We start from the raw sequence: 10758 nt of genomic DNA, 5'->3' as shown, positions 1-10758 counted from the left end.
CCACGGCTTGGTGGGTGAGGGCGGGTTTCAGGATCATTCAAGTGCATTACATTTATTGTACACTTTATTATTAATACATTGTAATATATAGTGAAATATACATCTCACAGTAATGTAGGATCTGTGGGAGCCCTCAGCTTGTTTTCCTCCAACTAGACAGTCCTATCTGGAGGTGACGGGCGATAATGACAGATCAGGCATTAGGTTTTCAAAAGAAGCGGGCAACCTCCTCACATGCGCAGTTCACCTTAGGGTTCCAGCGCCTATGAGAATGTCCAGCTGCCACTGATCTGACAAGAGGCGGAGCTCAGGCTGCCATGCCATCAATGGGGAGTGGCTGTAAATACAGATGAAGCTTCCCTTGCTGGCCTTCTGCTCACCTCCTGCTGTGTGGCCCAGTTCTGGTACCAGTCTGTGGCCCAGGGGTTGGGGACCCCTGGCTTATAAAACTGTGAGCCTCCAGACATCATCCTACCCTGTCTGCCTTTGGGCAGTTTCAAGGCAGACACCTGGCCCATGGTCAGGCTGTTAGTGCCAGGCACTGTGCACTGGGCCAACCTCCCTCTCAGCCTGTTCCCAGCAGGTCCTGGCACCAAAGGATGGAGACTGCCATGGGGCTCTGGGTGGAGCCCATGGGGCACCAGCCTCTGACCCAGCTTCCTTCTGGGAGCACAGCTCCCTACCCCGCTTTCCATTGTCCGAGGCCTGGAGAGCGCAGGATGGAGGTCAATTCATGACATTCCCTCTAGGCTCTGCCTGTGGCTCAGACTGGGAAAAGGAACGGGTTGGTGGTTGGAAGGGCTGGTCTTCCCATGAGCCCCTGGGTGGGGCTGGGGATAGGTCTCAGTCCTTCTCTCTGAAAGGTGGAGACATGTTCCTTCCTTCATTCGGCTCTTGGGAGCTGAGAAAAGACTCTGACACCCGGGCTGTGGAAGGGACAGAGGGTGATGGCTAGCACTTGTCAGCCCTGCCTGACTCCATGTGGTTTCAGAGAGTGACTTTCATTCCTTGAGTCTCAGTTTCCTCATGCTTGTCTCTCACTGGACATCTCTGAGCGTGTCCATCCCCTCAGGGCCTGAGGCAGCCCTCTGATAGAGGAGGAAGGGTCCCAGCCACAGTTCTGCTAAGCCCTACCTCTCCTACCAGGTACCCCACCTCAACCAGAATGCCTGGAACAACCTGGAGAAATACAGCCGCAGCTTGACCCGCAGCTACCAAAACGTCTATGTGTGCACAGGGCCACTCTTCCTGCCCAGGTAAGGTGGAAACCAGGGGGCTGGGGGGCGGCCGAACCTCCCACTCACCCGGGGCCCCTACTGCCACTCACAGTACCAGTTCCCTACTCATCTGGTTTCTTGGCAAGTCTGTCAGTGTCAGCTTTCCTGCCTCGGGTCCCCTCATTCCACTTCCACAGCTAAAGACCTGTCGGGTACCCCTGACCATCTCTCCTCTGCCCATGGGCAGCAGCAGGCCCTGAATCTGCCCCCGCTTCTCCCTGCTGTCACCTCTTGGCATGCCCAACCAATCCTGTTCTGCCCATATGGAAACCCTGCAGGTCCCCGGTGCACCAAGCTCTCCCACCTTCAGTCTCTGCTCTGCTTGGAGCACTTTCTTCCACCCTTCTCAGGAGTTTGCCTGACCGGGGGCCTCCACTCTTGCCCCTCTGCAGTCCTGCCTCTCAGATGGAAGCAACGGAGCACCTCTGGGCATGCTCCGTGGTTTTTCTGGCCTGCAGAGGGCTGGCACTGAGAGGCAACATGTGGAGCTGAGCAGCTCACTCTGGAATCCACAGGCTCGGGATGGAGTCCAGGCTGGCCTCATCCCCTAGTTCCTTGGTGCTGTGGGCAAATGACCTGTGTCCCCCACTGTAAAACCTGCGACCTCTTGGTTGATGTCACATGCTTCCCCAGGGCCTGGCACTGATCAAATTTCATTAGCAGGTGCCTCCTAGGGCCCGGGGCAAGGGAGGAGACTCTGCTGAGGGGAAGCCCCCGTCCGGTGTCCCGGCACCTGTGCTGGTGCTGGGATGTCACTTGTCATGGTCCTTGCCCACTTGGTGCTCACCTCCGTGGGGAGAGACGGACAGTTGTTAAGTCTCCCCCCAGACGAATGTGAATGTGCAGAAGGCTCAATTCTTCTAGCGGCATTTATTGTCACCCGCTCTGCCTGACCGGGTGTTGGGCACGAGGAAAACAGAGGGAAAGAGTTAACCTCCGCCCTGGAGAGAGTTCCAGCCTCGAGGAGAGGCCAGGCAGGCCGCGGAAGTCTCACAGTGAGGGAGTGGTCCCGCAGGCTGACAGAAGTGAAAAGACAGATCAGGGAAGGCTTCCTTGAAGAGGTGGCCTTGGCTTCATCCAGGCCTCCTGCCCACGTGTGCCTGGGTCTGCCTACAGGACAGAGGCTGATGGGAAATCCTATGTGAAGTACCAGGTCATCGGCAAAAACCACGTGGCAGTGCCCACACACTTCTTCAAGGTGTTGATCCTGGAGGCCGCAGGCGGGCAAATTGAGCTCCGCTCCTACGTGATGCCCAACGCACCTGTGGACGAGGCCATCCCACTGGAGCGCTTCCTGGTGCCCATCGAGAGCATTGAGCGGGCCTCGGGGCTGCTCTTTGTGCCAAACATCCTGGCGCGGGCAGGCAGCCTCAAGGCCATCACAGCGGGCAGTAAGTGAGGGCGGAGCCCAGCAAGGCTGGGCGTGTGCAGGCCGGGGAGCATTAAAGGTGGTGATTTTTGGAGACAAGTCTGGCGGCGTCCGTCCCAAGTGACCTGTAGAGCCCCTGGTTTCACTGCTGCTTCACTGATGTCCTGGGCCCCTTGGAACTTTCAGGGCTGCTGGCCACCGGCCCGGGTGAGGCCAGGCTGCAGGGCGGCCAGGGAGATGAGGACGGCTTCCTGGAAGAGAAGGGTGGCAGTGGGCTGGGGACTGCGAGGCTAGCGGGAGCCCCCACTCCTAGCCTGTCTTCAGTGCCTGGCTGCCCGAGACCCAGCCCAGTGGGGTCCCCTGTCCTTAGCAGAGCCTGGTGAGGTTAATGACAGGCCCAGGTTCACACTGCACACTTGCCACCTGGAGGACCACATAGCTTCCTCTTCTGAGCCTGAGAAGAGGACCTCAGCCTCCTCTTCTGTAAAATGGGGGTAAAGGTAACAATGCCCACCTCCCAGGGCCAGGGGAGGGCAAGGAGGTGGGCAAGAAGTTCTCAGCCCTCACGCAGGGCTGGGAAGGGTGGGAGCCAGGGTTCTTGCTGGGGGGTGTGGCTATCAGGCTCAGAGTGCTTGGCTTGGGCGAGGCCTCAGGGATGGGTAGACAGGGCTGCCAGCCCTGCGAGACTGATGGGAGGACCAGCCGCGCCAGCAGTTCCTGTAGCACAGCGTGGTATGCCTGACTCCAAAAGTGGTTCCATGAGGCTCAGGACGAAGGCTCCAGCTGCATGTGGCTTCCCCCATGGGACAGATGCAAGTGAGACGCCAAGAGGAGAGCTGCTGTGCCCACCGTGGTCATACACAAGGAAGTAGCAGAACCAGGGCTCGGGGAGATCACTGAGCGCACAGCGAAGGCACCAGAGGCCCGGAGCAGGGGTGGGCAGGGCCCTCTGGGTCACCTGCCTGGGAGCACAGGACGGGCACTAGCACCCATGGTTGACTCTCAGCTACACTCATGTCCCATCGCTGTGGCAAGGCTGCTGTGGCAAGAGGCCAAGAGGGGATGAGAGGACCACCTCCAGACAAGGCCACCATGGGCAAGGGTGGGTGACAGGGCAAGAGTGGCAACCGCCCCTTGGACAGATCCCAAGGCCCCAGCGGCTGGCAGTCAGGGAGGCAGGCGGGCTCACCTCCGTGCGGATGGTGCGGCTACCCTGGCCAGGACAGGTATTGACGTACAGGTCAAAGAGGACACTGGGTTCAGCCACCTCCAGGTTGGGGTCAGCATCCACTCCGGCTTCCAGCCCCTGGAGGCCCCCGAACACCACAAGAGCATGCCTGGCATAGATAAGACGGGGTGACTTGAGTGGTCATCAAGGCCCACCCGGCACAGCGCCCAGACGTGTCTCTCCATACCCCAGACAGCAGGGGCCCACCTGTGCAGCTTCACCCACCGGGCAGGTTCCTGGCCACATTCCTCCTGCCCTGGTCCCGGCCCAGGAGGTACACACCTGAAGCTGGGAAGGTGGGCGGAGGCCACATCCGAGCCACGCTCTGACGTCCCGATGGTCAGGTCATACCCGTCCTGGAAGGGGGCCTCAGCAAACACAGCGCCTGCGTGTGGGGCCAACTCAGTGCGGGTCCTGCTCCCCACAAGCCACAGCTCTGGGTATGTGTGTGTGTACCGAGGCAGGGGTGAGTAGGAAGAGCTCTGTGTGTGTGTTTGTGTACTGAGGTAGGGGTGGGTGGGTAGAGCTCTGTGTGTGTGTATACTGAGGTAGGGAGGTGTGTGTACCGAGGCAGGGGTGGGTAGAGCTGTTCCTGGGAAGTCAAGGACTGAGCAGGGCGGACACCAAGCTTGGCTGGGGAACAGGGCAGAGACTGGATAGGAAGAGGCACCAAGAGCATGAAGTGGGCCTCTGACTTCTCTGGCCCTTTTGCCTCCATTCGCAACTCTACAGAAACATTATTGATCAGTGATGACACTTTTGCTCAGTAGTCCTTAACAGCATTCCAGGCAGTACATCCAGGGGGAACAAGGCCCAGAGAAGGGAAAGGACTCGCCCAAGGACACACAGCAAGTTGATAGGACAAAAACCTTGGTGTGATATTTGGGTCAGGCCAGGCTCCCGGCCACCTCCCAGAGGGATGGGTGGATATTCGGAGAAGTGAGCTCTGTCCTTACTGAGGCAGGAAGCCAGGCGGACGGTGTAGCCCCAGTAGAGCCCAGCTTTGGTGCGAGGGTCCTGTGATGACACCACTTTGCCACGGTAGGTCTTGCATGCTGGAGGGGTAACAGAGTCTGTCAAGATGGGGTGAGGGAACGGAAGGAGGTGGCTGAACCCTGGAGCTTGTCAGGCCAACCAGGGGCTGGGGAACATTCCAGATACCTGGGACCTGCTGCTGGTTCAGTTGCACCGTCACCCGAAGCCCAGGCTGCAGGTTCTTGTCAATCTTCACCTCCTGGGGAGAAGCCAGAAGAAAGGGGTGCCATTCCTCTCAAGGTCAGCAGGGGCCACGGCTCTTCCAGATGCCACCAGGGGAGCCCTGGGGCTGGCAAGGGACCCTGGGGTCCAGGTCAACCTGTCACCCTCCACCCCGGCACCAGCTGAACCTGCTCACAAGAGACCATTTGTGCAAAACACAGGTCACTGGCCAAACACGCACCTTTGGGGCGCTCATGGCACAAGGTAGAAGAAGTACATGAAACCCAGTTTTCGGCATTTTGGTAGCTCTGCCACTTTTTTTTTTTTTTTTTTGGAGTCTGGCTCTGTCACCCAGGCTGGAGTGCAGTGGCGCCATCTCAGCTCAATGTAAACTCTGTCTCCTGGGTTCAAGTGAATCTCCTGCCTCAGCCTCCCGAGTAGCTGGGATTACGGACACGTGCCACCACACCTGGCTCATTTTTATACTTCTAGTAGAGACGGGGTTTCACCGTATTGGCCAGGTTGGTCTCAAACTCTTGACCTCAAATGATCCGCCTGCCTTAGCCTCCCAAAGTGCTGGGATCACAGGCGTGAGCCACCGCGCCCGGGTTGTGCTTTCTGATGGGAGGGGATTCCATCCATGTAAAGGTTTCTGCCTCTGATTTGAGAAGACTTGAGGGTAAAGAGGTAGCAAATGAATGCCCTCGTCCCAGCTTGGCTCTGTGCCACACGGGAGCAGCTCCAGAGTGACTTTCACCTTGTTTCTGCAGGGTTTTGTTTGGAGCATGAGGACTGTCTTCTGTTGATTTGCTTTTTAAGCAACAGTAAATTCATTCTTGGCTTTATCTATTGAGCCCCATTTTGCACAATTCTCTGGCCCAAATTTGCATCAGTGAGGGATTTGGGGCAGCTCGAGGACTCCCCCCAACATCCATCTGCTTGCGCTCCACTGCTAGGCTGTGTCCCAGCCCACCTTTCTGTTCCTACCTTTCTCATGCCACAGTTGACAAAGGAGCCGTGGCCTGGCCGGGTGGGCCGATCCAGCACGATGCCCTCTCGGAACCCGGATTCCTCGTCCTGGCGCACGTGGTGGGGGCTGTCCAAGGGGTTCAGGAGCCCTGTGGAGGCAGGGCCGGGAGGAGTCTAGGAAGTGCTAGGGCACACAGGGTGCAGTGGGGACCCTGGAGCAGAGTCCCGGCTCTGCACAGACCTGCGTCTTGGCATCAGGCACGGGTCTCGCTTTCCCGGGCCTGCTTTCCCACCTAGACAGTGCAGGGTAGGACAGGGTGGTCTCTCAGTGTCTGTGGCACAATCCAGTGGAAATGGGGGGCGGGCCCACACAGTGTTACCTGCAAACTGTAGATCCTGGTGCTTTGGGAAGAACGCCTTCCTCAGGTACCTAGGAAAGAATGCTGACCTCAGGATGTTCCCAGGGGAAGCTGCCTCCTCCCTGGCCTCCACTTTGACACACCCCTCCCTCATGCTCAGGGGAGTGACCCCCTTACTGCGGACACTCCAGGTACTGCAGGATCCGGGCCAGCTGTACGCACGCCTGCCCCTTCTTCCCAACTCCTGTGAATTCCCCCTCCACAGTCCTGGAGAGAGAGAGATGGGGGCTCAGGATCCAGCTGTGGCCCCTTCAATAACTCCTCTCTACAAGTGCATGCCTATAATCCCAGCTACTCAGGAGGCTGAGGTGGGAGGATCACCTGAGCGCAGGAAGTAGAGGCTGCAGTGAGCCATGACCATGCCACGGCATGCACTCCAGCCTGGGTGACAGCTAAGATACGGGTTTAGACCTTCTGGCTCCCAATCCCACCTCTGCAGTCATCACCCCCACCTGGCAACCCTACCCCCTAAGGATTACAGAAGGAGTATTTCAGGCAGGACACGAGGGAAGAGCCAGGCATGTGGACAGGGGCAGGGTGAAGCCTCGGCCCATCCCAGCAGCCCCTCCCTCTCCCTGAGCCCTGGCACCCTGTGGGATGGCCCCTCACTTGGCATCCTGGCCCTCCTCATCAAACACCACGATCTCATCCACACAGAAGATGGCACAGGCTCTGGCAATCTGACCGGCCAAGTAGGTGCGAAGCTCCGGCGACTGAGCATTGTCCAGGATGGAGCCCGGCAGGGCTACGCTCAGTGTGTAGGGCCGCCCTGAGCAGGGGAGGGGTGTTCCCAGTCAGCCTGAGAGGCAAGGGTCCCCCACCTTCCTCTCTCTTTCTCTGTCCCCAGCGCCCATGGTTTGAGAATTTCCCAAGTGGGAGGAATTTTGAGATGAGCAAAATAGATCCAACTCCCCTCTCTGGGCCTCAGTCTCCCAGGAGGAAAATGGACGCAGCAATCTCCACGGCTCCTCTGAACAGGGCAGACCACTCGGCGAGGCTGTGGAGCAGTTAGGAGCAATGGCCTAAGTTCATTCCTGGCTCTCCCACTTAGTGCCTCAGTTCTCCAGCTCTCAAATGGGGATAAAATGAAAGCTGATATCTAATAAGCCTTTAGTGTGTGCACATTAACCCGATAGCCATTAACCTGATCCTTAGTGAGGATACTGCCATTATCCCCATTTATAGACCAGGAGCCTTCAGCCCTGGGAAGTCAAATACATGGCCCAAGGTCACACAAAAGGTGGCTCATGCCTGTGATCCCAGCACTTTGGGAGGCTGAGGCGGGCGGATCACCTGAGGTCAGGGGTTCAAGACCAGCCTGGCCAACATGGCGAAACCCTGTCTCTACTAAAAATACAAAAATTAGCCGGGCATGGTGGCGCATGCCTGTAATCCCAGCTACTCCAGAGGCTAGGGCAGAATAATCGACTGAACTGGGAGGTGGAGATTGCAGTGAGCCGAGATCGCGCCACGGCACTCCAGCCTGGGCAACAGAGCCACACTGTCTCTCAAAAACAAACAAAAAATCCCAAGCAGCACATAGATAACAGGGTTTCACTATGGTAACATTGTATCTATACTTTGCTATGCAAGGCAAGGATAAGTAGATATAATTCTTTGGACAAACTTTTGCTACAATGTTTGCTGGGATTGTTCCTTTCTTCTTTGTAGTTTTCTGTTATTATTATTATTACTGAGACAGAGTCTGACTCTGTCACCCAGGCTGGAGTGCAGTGGCATGATCTCGGCTCACTGCAAGCTCTGCCTCCTGGGTTCACACCATTCTCCTGCCTCAGCCTCCCGAGTAGCTGGGACTATAGGCGCCTGCCACCTCGCCTGGCTGATTTTTTGTATTTTTAGTAGAGACGGGGTTTCACCATGGTCTCGATCTCCTGACCTCGTGATCTGCCTGCCTCGGCCTCCCAAAGTGCTGGCATTACAGGCATGATCTGTTATTTTTATTATGAAATCAAAATAAATGAAAAATGAAATTAAAGCACACAGAAAATGCTCAATAAAAAAGTCAAAAAATCAGGAAGATCATGAAGTTCTAGAGGTCTAAGAGATATGAGGCTTGGGCTGGGCGTGGTGGCTCACGCCTGTAATCCCAGCACTTTGGGAGGTGAATTGGGCAGATCACCTGAGGTCAAGAATTCGAGACCAGCCCGGCCAACATGGTGCAACCACATCTCTACTAAAAAATACGAAAATTAGCCAGGTGTGGTGGCACACGCCTGTAATCCCAACTACTCGGGGGGCTGAGGGAGGAGAATTGCTTGAACTTGGGCAGTGGAGGTTGCAGTGAGCGGAGATCGTGCCACTGCACTCCAGCCTGGGCAACAGAGCAAGACTCCATCTCAAATAAAAAAAAGAGAAATGAGGCTTACTTTCCATAGGCTTGAAATTTACCTAAGCAGGAGGTCAGAACTTAGTTTGTTGGCTCCCTCCCTTCTCTGGGCCTCATCTTCTCCATCAGAACAAGATGTTTGGACCTACTGGTCTGTAAGGGCCCTTCCAGATCTGCTCTGCCTGCAGGACAACTACTGTGGGCCACAGCCTGTGACCCTCCCCATGACCCCAGCTCACCGCGGTCCTCCTTCTCTGCTGCTGCCTCCTCCTCTTCCTGGTGCTTTGCCTGTTCCTCCTGTGCCCGCTGCCGCTCCAGTTTTTTCATCAGCTTGAGATCCTTCCATTTCTTTTTCTCCTCTTTCTCTGGATAAAAGAACATCCCAATTGGCCGAGGAGATAGTTCCCACTCATTGGGTCAGCCTGGACTATGGAGAGCTACTGGGTGAGCAGCCAGAGGGCAACAAGGGAGCCTCCCCAGGGCTCCCAGCCCCTGCCTCCCCACTTTGGGTGCTGCAGGACCCAGCGGGAACAAAGTTGGTGTCTTTCTCCAGGGTTTGAGCACTGGTGGAGTGGTCTATGGGAAGATACTCTTACCCCCACCCTTACTTACTCTGTTGCTTCCATTTTCGCCACTCAATCCTTTGGCCGTGTTCACCCTGGAGAAGGAGTGGTAGGAGGATTATGAGTGTGAGGCTGATGGTCACACCTGGAGGGGGTCCGTTTCCACACGGGGCGGCAAGGAAGCCCCAGAAAGCGTCTGGAGGCCAGGGACCCGCTGTATCCCCAGCGCCTGGGGCCCAGCCTGGCACACAGAAAGCGCTCAAGAAACTGTTGGATGAGTTCCCACAGAACAGAGGAGAAAACTGAGGCTCAGGGGACAGGACTGCCCACAGTCGCCCTGGAAGTCAGAAGACATAAGCCACGAAAGGGCACCGGATTCAGGATTGAGAGCAGGGTCCCGCCTCCGTAATCCAGCGGGGGCCAGGGAGCCGCAGGGGGGTTCCGGAGAGGACACGGGCGCTGTTCCCATCCTGCTGCGGCTCACGCCGCACCTTCGGGGGCTTCTGGCCTGGGATCAGCGGGAAGCAGGCAGCAGGAGGCGCGGCCCGGCCCCGGCGGAGGTCCGCACGCCACTGGTCCTCACGCCTCCACTGTGCTGCTCTGCGCTGGGTCCCGCCGTCCGCACTTACCGGGCCGCACGGCCGCTTCCTCCCGCGCTCCGCCATGTTCCGCACACACCGTCGGTCACGCCTCTGCCAATGAGACTCGCCTCTTCCGGCCACACCTCCATTAAGTTGTCCAATCGGAAAGCCAATGTCGCCCGGGGGCGTGGCCTGGGCGCCCGACTGCTGCAGGAGTACGCGAGCTGGTGTAGGTTGGGCGGAAGAGGTGTCCAAATGGGCGGCATCACGGGTACTGTCCAGAATTTTGGATGGCTCTGAGTTGGGACAAATACAACACTCAGATCTCTGAGTAGTTTATCTGTTAAAAAAAAAAAATTTTTTTTGGAGACAGGGTCTCGCTCTGTTGCCGAGGCTGGAGTGCACTGGCGCGATTCTAGCTCCCTGCAGACTTGAGCTCCTGGGCTGAAGGGATCCCCCCACCTTAGCCTCCGAGTAGCTGGAATCACAGGTGCGCACTACCACGCCTAGCTCCTGTAATGCTTTATACATGGGGACCCCGGGGCCTTGAGCCGCAGTGTGATTCGGAGCTGAAAATGAGATAATTTAATCCAGGTTTTTTGTAGATTCGTTCATGTACTCTTCCTTTTTTGAGACAGTGTCTCGCTTCACTGCCCAGGCTGGAGTGCAATGGCGCGATCTCGGCTCACTGTAACCTCCACCTCCTGGGTTCAAGCAACTCTCTTGCCTCAGCCTTTCAAGTAGCTGAGATTACAGGAGCGTGCCACCATTCCCAGCTAATTTTGTGTGTGTTTTTAATAGAGATAGG

General features: G+C 57.0%; 2 protein-coding genes across 2 annotated transcripts; one reads left to right on the top strand and one right to left on the bottom strand.

Annotated features, from left to right (window-relative positions):
- Positions 1 to 611: 611 nt before the first annotated feature.
- ENDOG (endonuclease G) lies at positions 612 to 2740 on the top strand. The gene is made up of 3 exons (XM_011931448.1): positions 612 to 623; positions 1096 to 1256; positions 2394 to 2740. The coding sequence occupies exons 1-3, from the start codon at positions 612 to 614 to the stop codon at positions 2674 to 2676; spliced, it is 456 nt and encodes a 151-aa protein (XP_011786838.1). The 3' UTR covers positions 2677 to 2740.
- Positions 2132 to 10063, bottom strand: LOC105504041 (chromosome unknown open reading frame, human C9orf114). The gene is made up of 12 exons (XM_011931258.1): positions 9999 to 10063; positions 9419 to 9464; positions 9046 to 9171; positions 7069 to 7228; positions 6577 to 6666; positions 6421 to 6470; positions 6059 to 6189; positions 5036 to 5108; positions 4831 to 4929; positions 4157 to 4259; positions 3836 to 3983; positions 2132 to 2897 (listed from the first exon to the last, which is right to left on the bottom strand). Exons 1-12 carry the CDS (start codon positions 10032 to 10034, stop codon positions 2829 to 2831), a joined length of 1131 nt encoding a protein of 376 aa, XP_011786648.1. The 5' UTR covers positions 10035 to 10063; the 3' UTR covers positions 2132 to 2828.
- Positions 10064 to 10758: the final 695 nt, after the last annotated feature.

The sequence above is a fragment of the Colobus angolensis genome, unplaced genomic scaffold (genome assembly GCF_000951035.1).
Source record: "Colobus angolensis palliatus isolate OR3802 unplaced genomic scaffold, Cang.pa_1.0 Scaffold9, whole genome shotgun sequence".
In the NCBI taxonomy this organism is placed as follows: Eukaryota; Metazoa; Chordata; class Mammalia; order Primates; family Cercopithecidae; genus Colobus; species Colobus angolensis.
Note: the sequence above shows the minus strand (reverse complement) of the source record. Positions and strands in the feature narration are given on the sequence as shown.

What these genes read in the sequence shown, in the direction of transcription:
- ENDOG (XM_011931448.1), top strand. An exon ending in GGGCCACTCTTCCTGCCCAG is followed by an intron (nt 1,257 to 2,393) that starts GTAAGGTGGAAA and finishes GTCTGCCTACAG; the next exon opens with GACAGAGGCTGATGGGAAAT.
- LOC105504041 (XM_011931258.1), bottom strand. Translation starts at nt 10,034, where the DNA reads ATGGCGGAGCGCGGGAGGAAGCGGCCGTGCGGCCCG. An exon ending in AGCAGAGAAGGAGGACCGCG is followed by an intron (nt 7,229 to 9,045) that starts GTGAGCTGGGGT and finishes TCCCCTGCTCAG; the next exon opens with GGCGGCCCTACACACTGAGC. An exon ending in GAACCAGCAGCAGGTCCCAG is followed by an intron (nt 4,930 to 5,035) that starts GTATCTGGAATG and finishes TTACCCCTCCAG; the next exon opens with CATGCAAGACCTACCGTGGC.